This window comes from Salmo salar, chromosome 16, assembly GCF_965601325.2.
Source record: "Salmo salar chromosome 16, fSalSal1, whole genome shotgun sequence".
Lineage (NCBI taxonomy): Eukaryota > Metazoa > Chordata > Actinopteri > Salmoniformes > Salmonidae > Salmo > Salmo salar.
In genome coordinates, this window is record NC_138306.1 from 66,295,803 (window position 1) to 66,315,624 (window position 19,822).

General features: G+C 42.2%; 1 protein-coding gene across 1 annotated transcript in view; it reads left to right on the forward strand.

The window, feature by feature from the left end:
• Positions 1 to 3,591: 3,591 nt before the first annotated feature.
• The window catches only part of si:ch211-246m6.5 (von Willebrand factor D and EGF domain-containing protein), a 45,710-nt gene continuing 29,479 nt past the window's right edge, over positions 3,592 to 19,822 (forward strand). Inside the window, exons 1-11 of the mRNA XM_014150096.3 lie at positions 3,592 to 3,990; positions 10,721 to 10,905; positions 11,512 to 11,740; positions 11,933 to 11,998; positions 12,121 to 12,356; positions 14,546 to 14,635; positions 14,888 to 15,029; positions 15,399 to 15,628; positions 16,267 to 16,340; positions 17,178 to 17,325; positions 19,215 to 19,355. Coding sequence (XP_014005571.3) covers positions 3,891 to 3,990; positions 10,721 to 10,905; positions 11,512 to 11,740; positions 11,933 to 11,998; positions 12,121 to 12,356; positions 14,546 to 14,635; positions 14,888 to 15,029; positions 15,399 to 15,628; positions 16,267 to 16,340; positions 17,178 to 17,325; positions 19,215 to 19,355 — 1,641 coding nt within the window. The 5' untranslated portion in view covers positions 3,592 to 3,890. The remainder of the gene's footprint in view (positions 3,991 to 10,720; positions 10,906 to 11,511; positions 11,741 to 11,932; positions 11,999 to 12,120; positions 12,357 to 14,545; positions 14,636 to 14,887; positions 15,030 to 15,398; positions 15,629 to 16,266; positions 16,341 to 17,177; positions 17,326 to 19,214; positions 19,356 to 19,822) is intronic.

Here is a 19,822-nt window from a genome sequence, read left to right on the forward strand (position 1 = left end):
GCACTGGTGGTGCCCCGATCCCGCAGCTGAATCAACTTTAGGAGACGGTCCTGGCGCTTGCTGGACTTTCTTGGGCGCCCTGAAGCCTTCTTCACAACAATTGATCCGCTCTCCTTGAAGTTCTTGATGATCTGATAAATGGTTGATTTAGGTGCAATCTTACTGGCAGCAATATCCTTGCCTGTGAAGCCCTTTTTGTGTAAAGCAATGATGACGGCACGTGTTTCCTTGCAGGTAACCATGGTTGAAGGGGGAAGAACAATGATTCCAATGCACCACCCTCCTTTTGAAGCTTCCAGTCTGTTATTCGAACTCAATCAGCATGACAGAGTGATCTCCAGTCTTGTCCTCGTCAACACTCACACCTGTGTTAACGAGAGAATCACTGACATGATGTCAGCTGGTCCTTTTGTGGCAGGGCTGAAATGCAGTGGAAATGTTTTTGGGGGATTCAGTTAATTTGCATGGCAAAGAGGGACTTTGCAATTAATTGCAATTCATCTGATCACTCTTCATAACATTCTGGAGTATATGCAAATTGCCATCATACAAACTGAGGCAGCAGACTTTGTGAAAATTAATATTTGTGTCATTCTCAAAACTTTAGGCCAAGACTGTACTGTATTCTATGATATCAAATCAAATCAAATCAAATTTGATTTGTCACATACTCATGGTTAGCAGATATTATTAATGTGAGTGTAGCGAAATGCTTGTGTTCTACTATATCTTAGACTATGCTGCTCTGACACTGCTCACCCAAATATTGATATATTCTTAATTCCATTCCTTTACTTTAGAGTTGTATGTATTGTGTGTTGTGTTGTGAAATTTTTAGATATTACTTGTTATATATTACTCCACTGTTGGAGCTAGAAACACAAGCATTTTGCTACACCCACAATAACATCTGCTAAACACGTGGATGTGACAAATACACTTTATTGTATTTTATTTGAATTCACCTGATCAGTCTATGTCATGGAAAGAACAGTATTTACTACTGTATATACTACTAGTATAAGACTCTATAGTCTATGCTCTAGACTCTATACTCTATACTAGTCTATATAAGACTCTATACTAGTATAAGACCAGTGGTGTAAAGTGCTTAAGTAAAAATACTTTCAAGTACTACTTAAGTCGTTTTTTGGGGTATCTGTACTTTACTTTACTATTAATATGTTTGACTACCTTTACTTTTACTCCACTACATTCCGAAAGAAAATAATGTACTTTTTACTCCATACATTTTCCCTGACACACAAAAGTACTTGTTACATTTCGAATGCTTAGCAAGACAGGAAAATGGTCCAATTCACACACTTATCAAGAGACCATCCCTGGTCATCCCTACTACCTCTTATCTGGCGGACTCCCTAAACACAAATGCTTAGTTTGTAAATTATGAGTGTTGGAGTATGCCCCTGGCTATCCGTAAATAAAAAAAACAAGAAAATCGGCCCGTCTGGTTTGCTTAATATAAGTGAAATGATTTATACTTTTACTTTTGATACTTATATTTTCGCAATTATATTTACTTTTGATACTTAAGTATATTTAAGACCAAATACTTTTAGACTTTTACTCAAGTAGTATTTTACTGGTTGATGTTCTATTAAAGGTATCTTAACTTTTACTCAAGTATGACAATTGGGTACTTTTTCCACCACTGTATAAGACCATGTTGAACACTGCTTCAATTAACCCATTATTCAGAACATAAGTTTGTAATCCATTTATTCCATCCTCACTGGCTGACTCAAGTCCACATCAGCAGCAGTGAGTATTACAGTGTTACCAGACTTGTGAAGTCCACATACAGCAAAAGTAGTAAAGATTAGCAGCAATCCCAGTAAAGCCTGCTCCAGGACAGTAAACTTTCTATTAGGCTTCATCTTGTCTTTGACCCAATGACCTGCTCACATCAGCGTCAAATACACAACGTCTGACTCAAGGCTTGTGTCTCAAAAGGCCTCTTATTTCCTATATAGTGCACTACTTTTGACCAGAGCCCTATGTGCCCTGGTCAAAAGTAGTGCACTATGTAGGGAATAGGGTGCCAGAGCTGTCAAATCCAGGCCTGGGTGAGGCAGACAGGAGGATGGCTCCTGGGTCGCATTTCTTAACAAACAAACAAAAAAATCCACAATTTCGTGATATCCAATTGGTATTTACAATCTTGTCCCATCGTTGCAACTCCCATATGGACTCAGGAGAGGCGAAGCTCGAGAGCCATTCGTCCTCCGAAACACGACCCCGCCAAGCTGCACTGCTTCTTGACACACTGCTCGCTTAGCCTGTATGCCACACAAACACCGTACAGCTGGGACCAAAGTCACAAGGAGTCGCTCAAGCGCGATGGGACAAGGACATCCTGGCCGGCAAAAAACTGTGCGCCGCGGACGGATGCGACACAGCCTGGGATCGAACCGGGTATGTAGTGACACCTCTAGCACTGCAATACAATGCCTTAAACCGCTGCGCCAACAAACCAATTTTCAACAAAAAAAGAAATTCTTATTCAGGTAGTCCAACCATAATTTCGCCCTGTTTCCATCCAGGCCTGGGTCATCCAGAGGCAGGAGGGGAAGTTGGCACCTGCCTTCCAGCATGTCACCCTTAAGACAGGGCATATAGCATCTGGCTAAGGGAGACCGCCTGGACACAATTTCAGACTCATGGTAGTCTGTCTGTGGAATCGGATTTGAGGCAGACGGAAGAAGAGGGAGGCACCTGCCCTTCAGTATGTCTCCAACCCCTTTCCCTCCACACTGTATTTGTTCTACGTTTATTGGACAGAGACCGTGTGGGACAGCTGAACCCATCCTGGCACCGGCATACATGTGTGCTTCGTTGGCTGCGCAGTGACTGCTAGACCACCCCAGGCCACTGTCTCCAACCATTAATCCAGGGCATCTGTCTGGGGGAGGCTGGGAGAATCCAGAGCCACTGCAGGGCCGTAGCAGGGCCATGCCATTCAGCAGAGCCCCAGCTCTACTTCCAGAGCAGGCTAGAATGAGGGCAAGCCAAGTCTAATAGATGGCATCTGGACAAAGCAATGACTATAAATTGGGACAGAGCCACATTCTGTGGCTCAGCATTGACAGTGCGATGACCCTATCTCTCTCTCCAGGCGGCAAAAGGCTTATTCTGCTCACATACATTTAGGGGATTACAGTGTTATTGGCTGGTCAGTCAGGGTGAGAATAAACAACATAGCTGTAGCATTCTAAATCAGATGGAAAAAGGAGCATGTGGGAATAGTTCCCAAAACTCATGTTAGTTCCCAGAACGAATGTCTAAGCTTTAGCTCAGTGGGCTAAATCAGTTTTGAGATCACACCAACAAGCTGGATTCAATTTACATTATTTGAATGATCATTGAGCTAATATCATAAATTGGTAAATTATCATTTTGTATATTATAGTATAACCGTAATAACTTTTCTAATCACAAAAAAAGTGTAGATATCCCACAAAAATATTTGAGGCTTTTGTCCCAGTTGGTCAAGGAGGAGTTGAATTTTCCAAAGACTATTGTTACAGTATGGATTTTTCAAGAGGATCCACCTACACCCCAAGGGTTAGTATGGGGACTTGAAGGCGGGATGTGCTGTCCTCCCTCCTCCTTGTAAGACTGAGCAACTTGTTGTGTCTTGATTGGAAAAGTTGGTTGAAAAGAAAAGAACGCTCTAAAACTACCCACGGATTCAACCTTTAATACAATCTGAGGAACCACGGTTCTGAACCGATGCTCTGAAACAACTAAACGATAACTATTTCGTCACTCAAGAACATTTGGAAAACTTTCGAGGATTCTCAAATGGGATCTAACATCTGTGAAAATTTGTGGCATATTTTCCTTCAGTGAAATTGTGAACCGCTACTATGGATTGCTCAGTTTGCAGCATCTCACATGCGTCAGTCCCGGGATATCTGCGCATTGTGTTTCTCTGTTTGATGCAGTTGAGAGCGCTTGCCCAGTTAGGTAAGTCGAATAAATCATAACGTTTTTAAAAAAAGTACAGTAAGACGTGAAATGCCTCGACTATTGCCCTTGATAAAAATGGAAGATTACACAATTTAGTTTAGCGCACAATTGTTGACTGATGAGAGCTTTGCAGTTTGATTATTTATTATGATCCAGGGAATAATACAAAGTGTATTTTCAGTGTTCTTTCACTTCTCCATATACTTTTTCATAACAAAAATTCATAGATAAGACTTGAGAGGATCAGAACATTTTCTCAAACTTCTCCATTGTCAGACAGCTGCATCAGATTTAAGGCAGTGTGGTATGGCGGCATGGACCATATGGTAAGAAAGCAGCAGTTTATTGGACACATCCTCAGACAATATAGCAGGGCTGAAAATCATTATAGCCTTACATACAGTTACAGTCTGGGTTGCTTTTGGGGGAGGTGGAACAAATGTCTCCCTTGGTACCTAAACCAGCCTTTTGTTGTTCAACTTCTAAATTAAATACTGTTAAGCAATCATAGTATAGTATGGTATAGCTCTGTATAGGTCTATGGCTATTGTTATGCTTTGACACCTTACATAATAATGCACTGGACTCTCTATTATTCTAAGTGTTCTAGAAATACAACCAGCTGGAGAAATTGGCACTGTGTTGCTAAGGTCTTTTTCTCAACACCTTACATTAGGCATATAATGTAAGTTGTATATAATGCATAATACTGTAGGCCTAAGTGTTTTAGAAATGCAAGTTGCTGGAGAACTTGGCACTGTAGCCAGTTGCTGAGTAGGACACAATTAGAGGTTGTGTGGTTGTGTCATTTGGTGTCTAGTTCTAAAGCCTTGCATACCTGTCACTCACCACCAGCCAACAAGTAGATAAGTAGATATGCATAAGGAGTTTTGTCGGGGTCAGCTTTACAGGATTGTAACTATGTTACCAGTAATACAACATTAAAACAATGTCAATACAGTATTATAAATATAGCCTATGTGGGACAGTACAGAACAGACAGTACATACATGTATGCCACTGTTAGATTGTGAATCAAGTAATGAATGGCATTTTAAACTTAGACAATTGTAGACTCGGAGTTGGACGTTTTCTCCCCAACAATGTAAGCCCCAAGGCATTTTTTACTCAAAAACTTCTAGTAAATTGAACCCAAAGTAAATGAAAAATCATTATTGTTTAAATTGTTTGTGTGGTACTGATATTTTTTTAAGTTATGACAACAAATGTACTTTTTTTCCTAGCATGCGCTATTGCAGGTAGATTTTTGTTAATTATATTTCATATCTGTGTTTTTGCATGTACATTAAGTGCTTGATGAAATAATCTTATGCTACACATGCTATTTAGTTTGATTTTTATTTGCACCCGTTACTAAAATGGTTGTTTCAGTTTAAATGGCTTATAGGTAGTCTCCTCACACTGTTCCTAACCCTGTCAGTCATTATGAATGCAGTTTGTGGGTGAATAAATATTTTTAACTGTTGGATATCTTAACTCTGGCTGGATTCCAGTAGGAATTACACATCACTTTGCAAGCCAGCATAATGTGACTTGCAGGTAGAGTTGGAAAACCCTGGTAAATTTCAGAGGTTTTCCAGAACTTTCGGTTGGGAGATTCCTGGAAATCCTTCATCCAGGATTATTTGAAAATCTGGGAATTTTGGAAAAGTTGCTGGAATGTTGCAACCTACTTGCAGGCCTGATGTGGCCAATAAACCATGAGTTTCAGGCCACTGTATTAGGGTAAAAAATAAGGCCAAATGAGATTTATACTGAATAGAGTTTAATTATAATGATAACATTTGCCTAGGAACTCACTTGGTGAAGGCCACAGGACTGAAAATGAATGAATTCAGCAACTATGTCTCTGTCACTAACAAATACAGTCATGGGTGGTAACTCTACAATTCACTCAAAAAGGCAAGGCACACTGGGAAATTATATTAGAGAAGTGGCTTTGTGGGGGCAATACTCAAAATGTTCAAGCTGATACAACTCAAAGGGCACCCTACAGGGTCACAGTGACTATCTGTTTTCAATGGCATGTATTCATAGATACCAAGGGAAGCCAGGTTTCCCAAAATATTTGACAAATAAAACATATTTATATTTAGTCTCTGTGTTTTCATAATTTTCTATCAATTCGCATGTGGCTGAATCTCACCAGAGAAATCATCAGAGTGAGGGAAATAGCGCCCCTAAGTCTCAGTATGTGTTACCCATGTATCTGATGCTTTCTGGAACAAAAGAGTATGACATGTTGCCACCATAGCATTTGATTGATTGATCCCATTTGAGAATCCTCCCTTGATAAAATATAAAATAATAATTGGCCAATCAGCGTTGAGCTGACCTCAACTGTGGTTTGTCCTGCTGCAGCAAAATGCCCCCAAAGGAGGCCAGTTTGGATTTGGTTTCACACTAATTTGGACTTGTGGTTTTGACTTAATTCTCTGTACAGGCCAATTATTATGACGGAATTCTGATCTAACCATAAATTCATATATTGTGCCACTGGCCTGAGACAACTGAAGTTCAATATATAGCCTAGATGTAGCCTAGTAGTCTCACGTTAACTAGCTAGCTAACTTAGCTGGTTCATTGTTGCCCATGCGAGGTAGTTAGGGTAGCAAGCATTTTAGCTAGGTAGCCTCTGAAAACAAAAACTAAAAGCATACAGAGCCATAGACCGTTTTCCCAACATGAAAGAGAGGAGGATGGCATTAGCTTTCAACTAGTCTACAAGTAGGGTAAGTCCCAAAAATGTGTTTTACTTGCACACACACACACACAGAGAACCATGGACAGCATTGATTGGACTAAATCATTTTTCGTATCTTTAAGTTTATTTTCAGTGTATTAAACTAAGCATATATAGCCTTGTTGATTTGATGATGTTTAAATTGAAGTGGTGCTGGAATAGCTGAGGCAGTGTCTTTGTTGTCTTTGTGCTGATTTGCGGTAACTCTGTGGTTCTAAATCAGTAGTTGTTCAGTAAACTTTCGAAAACATGAACTTGCTTGACCATGCTGTAGGTCACGTAACTGTTTGTTACATGCAATATTTGCTTTGTGGACTTCACCGGACAGATTGTTGCTCTCCGGTTTTGTATGTTTAGTTAAACTTATTCCGCCACTGACTGACTGTTGTCTTTTTGTTGTCATGTCTTTATTGTATATCACAGTGGCGTATGAACTAATAGGTTATAGAGCAAACAACGCAAATATCACAACATAGGTTGTAAAATGGATTTTTTTGCTGGCTTGGCTTCCCCAGTGGTTTTACCCACGCACCACTACTGTCAATTTGAGTAATGACTACAACATCACTTTAGGTGACCGTACTCATATATATTAAAGGGATACTTCGGGATTTTGGCAATAAGGCCCTTTATATACTTCCTCAGAGTTAGATGAACTTGTGAATACCATTAAATTGTCTCTGTGTCAAGTATGAAGGAAATTAGATGTAGTTTCGCAAGCCAAAGCTAACTAGCGTGAGTGCAATGGCTGGAAGTCTATGTGCATAGACTTCCAGTAATTATGCTAACACTAGTTAGCGATTGCACTACCGCTAGTCAGCAACTTCCTTCAAACTGCCTGTACGCAGAGACATAAAAAATTTTTTATCCACGAGTTCATCTGACTCTGGGGAAGTAAATATAGGGCTTTGCCAAAATTCTGAAGTATAGTTTTAAGTGCAACAGGTTTCCTCAAAGGTTTTGAGTAATGACAGCACATTGGGTTATACAGTGCAGGGGACTAGTAGTTATGCCATTAGGGAAAGTAAGCACTAGTTCCTTGGTGTTTCTCCTCTCCCAGATCCAATTTGCTCCTTCAGCAGAGTTGTCACAACAAATAAATCAAAGAATGGGCCCTGACCCTTCAGTTCACCACAGCACGGCGTGTGTGTTGGTGAGTGCGCACATGTGTGCGTGTGCCTTTATGTGTGTGTGCATTTGTGCATGTGTGTGTGTAGCTAGAGAGTCTCAGTTAAACCACTAAACAACTGCCCTGAGAATGGACTCTGATGGCCATCTCCTCATGAGACAACAAAGCATTCTTTCACTAGCAGCACCATGGTTGGGGTCATAGGTCAGATCATGATGGGGAGCCTGTTGTTGTGTCACCTACTCTGTGTCTAAAATGGCACCCTATTCTCTATATAATGCACGTGTCTGTAGGGCTCTGGTCAAAAGTATTGCACTATGTAGGGAAAAGCGTACCATTTTGGATGAAGTCTTAGCTTATGTGTTATGGCTTTTCAACCTCTGCCATATCGTAGATTCAGAGCTATTTATCTAATAGAACTCAAAGGGTTTTCTTTAATGGAAGCTTCTCTATTGTCAAACATGTAAAGTGTGGTGTACCGCAGGGCAGCTCTCTAGGCCCTCTACTCTTTTCTATTTTTGCCAATGACCTGCCACTGGTATTAAACAAAGCATGTGTGTCCATGTATGATGATGATTCAACCATATATGCATCAGCAACCACAGCTAATGAAGTCACTGAAACCCTTAACAAAGAGATGCAGTCTGTTTTGGAATGGGTGGCCAGTAATAAACTGGTCCTGAACATCTCTAAAACTATGAGCATTGTATTTGGTACAAATCATTCCTTAAGTTCTAGACCTCAGCTTAATCTGGTAATGAATATTGTGGCTGTTGAACAAGTTGAGGAGACTAAATTCGTTGGCATTATCTTAGATTGTAAAGTGTCATGGTCAAAACATATAGATTTAATGGTTGTAAAGATGGGGAGAGGTCTGTCCGTAATAAATAGATGCTCTGCTTTTTTGACACCACACTCCAAAAAGCAAGTTCTGCAGGCACTAGTTTTGTCTAATCTTGATTATTGTCCAGTCATGTGGTCCAGTGCTTCAAGGAAAGACCTAGTTAAGCTGCAACTGGCACAGAAGAGAGCGGCACGTTTTCCTCTTCATTGTAATCAGAGGGCTGATATAAATACTATGCATGCCAGTCTCTCTTAGCTAAGAGTTGAGGAGAGACTGACTGCAACACTTCTTTTTATAAGAAACATTAATGTGTTGGAAATCCCAAATTGTTTGCATAGTCAACTTACACACATCTCTGACACACACACTTACCCTACCAGACATGCCACCAGGGGTCTTTTCACAGTCCCCAAATCCAGAACAAATTCAAGAAAGCGTACAGTATTATATAGAGCCCTTATTGCATGGAACTTCCTTCCATCTCATATTGCTAAAATAAACAGCAAACCTGGTTTAAAAAAAAAACAGATAAAGCAACACCTCACGGCACAACGCCTCTCCCCTATTTGACCTAGATAGTTTGTGTGTATGCATTGATATGTAGGCTACAGTACATGTGCCTTTTTAAAAATGTTTGATGTTCTGTACTATGTCATGTTTCATGTTTTGTGTGGACCCCAGGAAGAGTAGCTGCTGCTTTTGCAATATCTAATGGGGTCCTAATAAGATACCAAATACCAAATTCCATCCAACCAAGTAACTCCATACAGCAGGGGTGTCTAACTCATTTTGCCCCAGCAGCCACATTCAGTCTTCAACAAGGTCCGGAGGGCCGCACTGAAAATGTGTATTATATTTCCTTGCCGTCCAAATGTGTTGTATTTGCAAATCCTCTATCTCTCTGCATACACACACCTTGTCTGGAAGCTTTGCACCTTGTCTATGTCTGGGAACTAATTCTCTCCAAGCACTAAGGTCAAAGGTTTTCCAAACAGCCATGTTTTCCAGAGGAGAGGAAAGGAGAGGCTGTTGCTGTTGGGTAAACCAAGTCAAATTGGCCTTTAACAGAGTTTACAGCGCGGTAGGGAGGTAACCTCATAAATATTCTCTAGGGAACTCTCACCCCAGGACAAACCTTCATCATTAGCCCAGGGGGGCAGACTGTTGCTGCATCCAAATGATGCGAAATATGTAACGTCATTTGGGGGTACTGTAAGAAATGTACTACATGCCATGTTTTGTAATTGATAATTCAACATAGATTTCATAATATAGTCACCAGGGTAGGATTTCCAAAGTATGCTCTTCATTAGGTAGAAATGCAGTAAGGCCTTCCTATTCCTCTGTCATAGCTCTGACTGATATCCTGCAGTCCCAGTCGTTTTGACCCATTTTCAATTTACAGACAGGGAAGTGTGATATTGGTGCAGGTTCTTTGACACTTGAATAGACATGGGATGTGAGAGGTCTGACTTTAAAGTCATTTTCTCTCCATTTTTAGCCTTCAGCTGCGAGCTATGTTCAGACCCTGTCATGGATCGCTGGCTTTATTGTCTAACCCTCCAGGGGTGAGTTTAGAAAGGAGGGGAATTAGGTAAATGAATGTGTGTTATTTTTACCTGTTTGAATATACCCTCCTCATCTCTCCCTCTGAACGTTACAGTAAATTAACTCTAGTTCCACCCTTTAAGGAACGGACTGAAGTTATAGAGCCACTGGAATGACATATTTTGCTACCTTTTTTTGGTACCATGCCCTGCTCACTGCTCCCTCCCTCCCTCCAACCCTCCCTCCCTTCCTCACTCCCTCCCTCCAACCCTCCCTCCCTTCCTCCATCCCTCCCTCCCTTCCTCCCTCCACAGTCCAGGTTGACATCACAGTAACTACCCAGAAAGACTCCTATATTCCAAATACGTTCATCTTAAAAATACAATGTATCCTGTGAATGTAACGTGTTTTCTTACTAACTTTGTCCTTCTGCCTCCCCCAGCTCCAGAGTGCTACCCAGGAGGTTACCGCATGTTGAGAAACCCGTATCGCAGCGTGGACTTTGACTCCAGTGACCTGCAGAACACTGCTATACAGGACCTGATCTGTGATCACTCCCTCTCCCCAGGATGGTACCGCTTCAGCATTAACAACAAGCCTGCAGAGATGCCCACCAGCTGTGTGGAAGTAAGCTAAAGCTGTTAAACCATGCCGTCTTCCCCCTAGTGTGTAAAGCTGTTCCACAAGGCTCCATTTTAGGGCCTGTTTTATTTACCATTTACATAAATGATACAGGCAAAACTATGATTAACTCTTCACAGTGCAAGGGATTTTTATTAATTACATTGTCCACTATAGGAGATACTGTACTTAATCAAGTGGTTTTCATGATCGAACATGTTGTGCATCCAATATTTAAAGTGTGGTGTGTTATGAGAATTATAAGGATTATTCTTTATAAACATCCAAACTGTAGTTACCAATGCACGGCATGAATTACATGGTTCATTTCCATGTAAATGAGTCCATACAACTGGTCTCATTCAATACAGCTGTGTTTGGTTTTTGCTTTCTGCGTTTGCTTTTTGTTGACAGTGAAAAGTTGAGTATAAACTGTATAATGAGTAGCTACAGAACAGGTGGAAGCTTTTTCACAAAGCGTCTCAGAATAGGAGTGCTGATCTAGGATCAGGTCCCCCCTCATATCCATTACAATTTAAAAGGCAAAACTGATCCTCGATCAGCACTTACTCTGAGATGCTTTGTAAATACGGGTCATTGTCTTCTCTCCAGATGAACAGATGTGGCACCCAGGCGCCTGTGTGGCTGTCTCTCACTGATAGCTCATTGCCCCGCCCAGGGGAGGTCCGCCAGCTCTCGGCCTGTGCCACCTGGCAGTTCTTCCATGGGAGCACCAAGGACTGCTGCCTCTTCCGCATCCCCATCTCAGTACGCAACTGTGGGGAGTTTCTCCTGTACTACCTGCAGCCCACACAGGGGTGTATGGGATATTGTGCCATAGGTGAATTAGAATTACAGAATCACTGTCAGTTTGGTGTGATGGGATGTATGGGTGACTGCTTCACTGGAATTTGGAATTTGTTATTAGCCTTAAGATATGTCTGTTGCTCTATTTTTTCGCTCTGGTATAAAGCCTTCAAGTACATAGTGGAATTGAGGAAATTTAAAAAAAGTGTATTTTTCTTGTTTTTAGTCATATCAGAATTTGGACCTAAATTATGCCCCACGGGTGAGGTGGAAGTCAATGGGCAATGCAAAGGTAAACAACCACAACAAGCTCAAAGAAATATTATTCACATTTATTGTGATTCTTTATTTAATCATGTCTGGTTGGTCCTTGATATCAGCTTTTTGTTCACCCCTCGTCTTTCCCTTGCTCAGCAAGTCTCCCTGCATTATCCTACAAGCCTGTGATCATCCCAGAGCTGGTGGGCAGCAGTGTCCACCTGCGATGCATCTTCAGTGGGGTGAAGACCTCGGGACTCCCCTTGGGCTATCTGGTGGTCTGGGCCCGACACCTGGCATCCAATATGAAGGTTGAGATCAGGAAAGATTCTATCATGGAGACCTTCTCATTGGTGGAGATGGACGGAGTCCACTTCAGACTGGGGGAGACGGTAATAATGCCTGCCAGACGTGTTTATGTGGATGTGTGTGTGTACGTGCGTGTGTGTGAGCTTATGTGCGTGCGTTTGTGTGATGGGGGATTGGGGGTTGACCCTTTTTGGTAGCTTAACCAATGGATGGATCCTGTTGACCTCTTGACCTTTCTGACAGGGGTTCAACATGTAGAAAAAAATAATAGAAGAAGGTGTGTCAGATTGTCAGGGAAGAGAAAGGTGGTCAGGAAGGGTAGAGGAATACATCAGACTCAGTTTAGGGTTGGTCTTTCTTGCTTTTAATTGCTGCGAGGACTCTTTCACATGATTCCCATCAAATGCTTTCTTTGCAATTGGTATGTGGCATTGAGGCTCTTCTTCTAACACAGATATTAGATATCTTCAACCTGTCCCTGTCACAGGCTGTAGTCCCCACTTGCTTCAAGGAGACCATCATAGTCCCAGGCCCAAGAAAAACAAGATGACATGCCAAATGACTATCGCCCTGTCACACTCACCCCTGTAATCGTAAAGTGCTTCGAAAGACTGGTCATGGCCCACGTCAAGGCCAGCATGCCAGGCACACTGGACCCACTCCAATTTGCCTACCGCTCCAACAGATCCACGGAAGATGCCATTTCCATCGCTATTCACACGGCCCTAAGGCATCTGGACTAGAGGAACACCTAAAGTATGTGAGAATGCTGTTCAGTGACTACAGTTCAGCGTTCACCACTATTGTTCCCTCCAAGTTCGTGACCAAGCTCAGAGCCCTTGGTCTGGACACTACCCTCTGCAAATGGATCCTGGACTTCCTGAAGGGCAGACCACAGGCTGTAAGGATTGGCAACAACACCTCCACCACACCGACTCTTAACACAGGGGCCCCCCAAGGGTGTGTCCTCAGCCCTCCCGATTCACCCATGACTGCATGGCTTTGCATGATCCCAATTCCATCATTAAGTTTGCTGATGACACCCTGGTTGTATGCCTGAAAACCAACAACGACGAGTCAGCCTCTAGGTAGGAGGTAAGTGATCTGGCATTGTGGTGCCGGGAAACAACCTCTCCCTCAACGTCAGCAAAACAAAGGAGTTGATTGTTTACTTCAGGAAGCAGAGGGAACATGCCCTATCCACATCAACGAGACTGCAGTAGAGAGAGAGTCAGCATTTTTAAGTACCTCAGTGTCCACACCACAGATGAATTCACATGGACCAACAACATCACCGCTGTTGTCAAGAGGGTGCAACAGCGCCTCTACTTCCTAAGGCGGCTTAAGAAATTTGGCCCGTGCAGGAGTGTTGTGACACACAGGAGGAAGACATTGAATAGGACCACCGCAAGCACACACCTTTGCCTTACACCAGTGCCAACTCCAAAGGGTTCAGACTCCTGACCTCCAACTGTTATCCTACACACACATCACAACTGCTGCTACCAGACTGTTATTTACTATTGTTAATACTGCACAATTTAAACAGTTGTCCCCAAATCCACCCCTCCCCAATACACGTGTAAATATTGGACTATAAATTGTGCCTTCCTGTATTATACTTATGCTTAAATGTTTATTCTATTCTACTCAGCCATTTACTTTATGTTCGTATTCTTATATTTTCTTATTTCTTATTGTTGTTGCATTGTCGAGAAGGAACCTGCAAGTAAGCATTTCGTTGGACAGTGTATACCATGTGTATCCTGTATACGTACGACTAATACAACTTGAAACATCAGATAGCAATTACTGTATTAGTGCTTTGTCTGCTAAATTACCATATATCCCTGCCATTTGAAGCCATGTGTGGATGGATACTACGTGCGATGCTAGTTGTGTGTATCCATGACAAGCTGTGCAGTACAAGGCAGGCCTGGCCTCACTCATCAGGCTCTGTTCCACACATGCTGATGCCACAGCTGGGCTAGATCAGGGGTGACTACTTTACTGAGGATTGAGTTAAACACACAAAGGCTCCAGCCCTAGCACTTTGCTCATGTAGCCTACAAGCCATATGACTCAGTGAAATGTTTGGATGAATTACACATACAAGCCAACACAAATTAGAAAGACCATTTTTATGACCCTAAGCCTTAATGCTTTTTTGAGGGGAAAATATTTGAAATGCTGTTTCATTTGTCACTGACTTGCCTGGTGAACACTTGATAGTAGCTACTTGTGTCATTATTAACGTAGGATAATTTTACAGTTCTCCTGCAGTGTTTCCACGTTCCTGGGTAACTCCAGCCGGACACAATCTCTGGCCAAAGAGAGTGAGAGCTTCTACGCTGGAATTAAGGTAAACCATCATGACTGATACAATTTACTAAAACCCTCATCGTTCTGAATGTGTTTGAAGCTGGGATGGTTGTTGGTTGACCTCTAAGTTGTGTATAATCCGTTGTTGAGCATTAAACTCCTCCTGAACTGCATCGCGTGCTGTAAATTAAATGAACATTGAGCCCAGACTGTCCAGGAACCTGTGTCTGTACTCTCTCTCTCTCTCTCGCTCTCTCTCTCTCTCGCTCTCTCGCTCTCTCTCTGCCTGCAGTTTGTTCCAGATGTGCTGCACATTGCGGAGGACGGTAAAGAGCATGCTGTAACCATTCACAGTACAGTGCCTATCCCCTGTTACGGGACAGAGCTTGGCCGACCATGTGGAGTCACTCTCACTCTGAGTGTCCGTGACTCAGGTGAGAATTAGAATAGCCTAATTTCCATGACCATGCCATATCTGTTTATTCTTCTTTCTTTATTTTCGCCCTATGGGACTCCCAATCACGGCCTGGAATCAAACCAGGGTCTGTAGCGAAGCCTCTAGCACTGAGATGCAGTGCCTTAGACCACTCGGGAGCCCCACTGTGTGAGCCAGTGCTTACTGTACTAGTGCCAGAGAGGTGTAAAAACCAAAAGACGTGATTACTTCCTGTTTGTTTACACCCATCCAATCCTTTCTCAGATCTAGGGGCTAGGGGTTGATTTCATATTCAGGCTATCTGTCTTGCAGCTCTGTGGGGGTATTTATTAACCAGACACTGTTATGTGTCCTGTTGCCCTCCCAGACAGCCTGGATCCCAGCGTGGAGGCCCCCAACATGGCCCTGTCTACCTGCCAGGTGGAGCTGCAACCTACTGCAGCCTGCAGCCGGAGCCAGGGGTGTGCCTGGGCCAGCCTCACCCTCACCGCCGTCACAGACTTCACCCGCGACGGCAACCGCCCCAGCCTACTCAGCGCCACGCCGCGCTCTGACGCACCACGCCTCTGGAGGGGATACAGCCCCACACCCCTCAAGGTCCGACCGGGAGACCCATAGAAATATAATTAGAACACATTACAACACTACAATGGAATTAGAACTTTTAAATATTCAAATTCACTTTTCTTCGCAAACCCCACCTCCGGATGGGCTATAGCCCCACCCCACTCAAGGTTCGAGAGAGAGAGAGAGAGAGAGATAATGTAGCTGTAAGCCTCAGAACAGCTGCTCATAACACTAACAGAACTGCAGTAAATGTCTGCATGACATAGCACCACAGTGTTTACATGGTTAAAGAGAAGACTGTTATGAACCAACGACAAATCACTCACACTGCTTTTCTACGTGCGCTTCCATTCTTTCCTTTAAACTAAGTCTGAACATTACTCATGTAGCAAAACCGTTGTGTCCTCCTAAACTTCTGACTTCCCCTTTGTTGTGTCATCACTCAGTCATGCAGTCAGGCTAGCCACATCTGTGTTTAGTGTTTAAGCCAGTGAGTCATGAAAGCATTTCGGCCTGTTTTTCAGACGCACGCACGCACAGACACACGCACGCACGCACGCACGCACGCACGCACACACACGCACATGAAAGCCCTGTGCTGTTGCCGACACTTTAATCAGCACGACCAGAGTGGGTCACGCTAATCTTTGTTCCTCATACCTCTACAGGTCACAGTTCAAGATGTTCCCACTGCAAGCTGCTACTCTCTGACTGATCCACACATCATTACATTGGATGGCAGGTAGATAACTGGGGCATGGTGGTTAGCATGCTGTGTCCTTTGATGCTCAGTTGGTAGAGCATGTCTCTTGTTAGATTCCCAGGACCACCCATATGTAAATCCCTTTGGATTTACGATTTATGTCACTTTGGATAAAAGCATCTTTCCCCCCCCCCCCCCCCAATAGACCTCCTTGTACATTGAAATACAGTGTGTTTCAAAAATATTCTCATTTAATCTGCATTTTCCCCCACATTACTTGTTTTGGCCGATTTTAATGATCAAGAAGAGCTATTTAAATCACCACTTCACCTCCTGCTAACTGATTAAGTTCTTTACTGTAATTATTATTATTAACTATCCTCTCACAGGTCACTAGACGAGAGTTTGGTCAAAGCTGGTACTTGAAAACATTGCAAAAACACCCACTAATCAGAGATAAATATGTTAAAAATGTTTTTCAGACCGAACAGGTCCGAAGGGGACCAGTGCATAACCTTCTAAATGGATAGAACATTTTAAATCCTAATTATTTTAAAATAATTGCTTCACCTTCATCGTGCTTATGCAATCTCTAGATCCCATAATCAAAATACCCTTTTTGTTGATTAGATGGCAGTTTTTTATATGATAATTATTGGAAACTAGGTCTTACCATTTATTTGAACTTGCCAGTAAAATAACTTTAATGTAACTTATTTGATGCACATGTTCAATTCTAAGAAATTGTCACAAACATTTTCACAAGCAAGATGCACAATACATAAATGTTGTTTTGGTATTTTAAGTAAGAACATTACAGATATGATATCAGTCGAATTCATCATCAAAGTTTTAAGACATGTTTCTCCCCGCCAGACGCTATGAGAACCAGCAGACGGGTACCTTCATCCTCTACAAGAGCCTCCACCGAGCGTTCGAGGTCCAGGCTCGTCAGTGGGACTGTGGCAGCCGCCATTACGCTGTGTCCTGTAACTGTGGAGTGGCGGCCAGGGAGGGAAATGAGGTTGATTGATTCAATTGTTATTTTTATTTTAGCCTTTATTTTACCAAGTTCGTCTCATTGAGATTAAAAATCTATTTTACAAGAGAGACCTGGCCAAAACAGCAGCACAAAAAGTTTAATACAAAGACGCATTTACAACATAAAACACAAAGAACTACAGTTTAACACGTCAATTTACACATTGATCAGGCAAGATGCTTAGAGGAAATCACTTATTGATTGATTGAATGATTCATAGATTGATTTAATTTATTATTAGTCACGGTGCGTGACTAAGCTGTAAATGTGGACTCAATAGTAAACTTTGTGACAAAAGCACCAAATTTGGCACAGAGGTAGATGTATGTACCCTGAAAATATATAGATATTCTCATTTTCATCGATGGGGCTGCAGTGGAGCAGGTTGAGAGCTTCAAGTTCCTTGGTGTCCACATCAACAACAAACTAACATGGTCCAAGCACACCATGACAGCTGTGAAGCGGGCAGGACAAAACCTATTCCCCCTCAGGAGAATGAAAAAATTTGGCATGGGTCCTCAGATCCTCAAAAGGTTCTACAGCTGCACCGTCGAGAGCATCCTGACTGGTTGCATCACTGCCTGGTATGACAACTGCTCAGCCTCCGACCGCAAGGCACTACAGAGGGTAGTGTGAACGGCCCAGTACATCACTGAGGTCAAGCTTCCTGCCATCCAGGACCTCTATACCAGGCGGTGTCAGAGGAAGGCCCTAAAAATTGTCAAAGACTCTAGTCACCCTAGTTATTGACTGTTCTCTCTGCTACCACATGGCAAGCAGTACCGGAGTGCCAAGTCTAGGTCCAAGGGGCTTCTAAACAGCTTCTACCCCCAAGTCATAAGACTCCTGAACATCTAGTCAAATGGCTACCCAGACTATTTGCATTGCCCCACCCCCCACCCCCCCCCCCCTCCCCTCTCCACACCACTGCCAATCTCTGTTGTCATCTATGCATAGTCACTTTAATTAACTCTACCTACATGTACATACTACCTCAACTAACCAGTGCCCCCGCACATTGACACCTGTATATATTGTTATTTTTTTTACTGATGCTCTTTAATTACTTCTTACTTTTATCTCTTATTCTTATCCGTATTTTTTGAAACTGCACTGTTGGTTAGGGGTTCGTAAATAAGCATTTCACTGTAAGGTCTACTACACCTGTTGTATTCAGTGCATGTGACTAATAAAATTTGATTTGATTTGCTATGGAGCCACCCCAGATTTGGACCCTGGGAGGGCGTGGCAGCCAGTATAAATAAAACATGAATGAGCTTTCATTCAATATCGCGATACCAATTTGAGATTCTCATCTTCGATATGCAAATTGAACTGAGTTGATAGCCAGTAGCATTCCAGACATAGAGCTAAAAGTCTTATGGGCACCGGCGCCCATATCGCCTATATCACCCATTTTGGTGGCTCAATCGCCAATTTGTCAGCCTCTGAGTACCACAGAAACACTTTGAATGAATAACATATAAATGTTCATAACAAGTGGCTATGGATAACATTGATCAAAATATCTCTTCAAACATTCAATAACGTATATTTTGAAATATCACATTTTGACTGTAAATGTATGACTTTTTTTTATATATGCTTATTTTGGGAAATTTACACTGTTTACTTGTGTTTTCAAAGGTTAATAAAACAAAAAGTGGTACTTGCTGACAGACAGTGTCTCTTTGCAATCATTACCAATTTGGGGTAAAAAAAAATGACCAAAATTGGCGCTTTTAAGCTAAAAATATGTTGCCACTTTTATGGTTAAAGAAATGCATATATATATATATACAGCTTGTAAATACAGTAGAAAACTATAATACAATACAGTCAATTATTTATTTTATTTTGTCGTCCTTAAGGTGGTTATGCTGGACATGTGTAACGGTCAGCTTCAGGAGACCAGGCCCCAGCTCTCTCTGAAGAACCTGGAAGGATATAACAGTGGCTCCAGTCAGTATCGGATCAAGATCCATGAATCTCACCAGGGGAAGAAAATTACAGTAGGTATTGGTTCATTTAAAGTGATTACTTTTACCAAGTAGGTTTACCCATTCAATTGTTGGGAGCATATATCGCTTGTGCGACTTGCTTTCTTTTTGTACAGTTTTTTCTCAGGTAGTCAGCACCTCTACAAGCATTTTTGTGTATGCGTCAGCTCATGCTTTTTACTAAAGTCATTAACACCACTTTTATGGGCTGTTTCCTCCCTCACTGTCTAGACAGGTTTGGGGATGTGTGAGTTTGTGAGCCCACTGAGCCCAATATTGAATGAAACGACTTTTACAAGTCATATAAAAACATCTTTCTGCTCGGGGCAATCTGCAACACTGTACGATTGAAGTAATGTAATGTCCAACACTAGTTCTCCAGATATAAAGATTTGGAGTTTGATGTTGTTGTTTTGATGAGTCCCGCTATGTACTACACTGATCCACACAAGAAAACAATGAGTGAACTCTTTCTATGA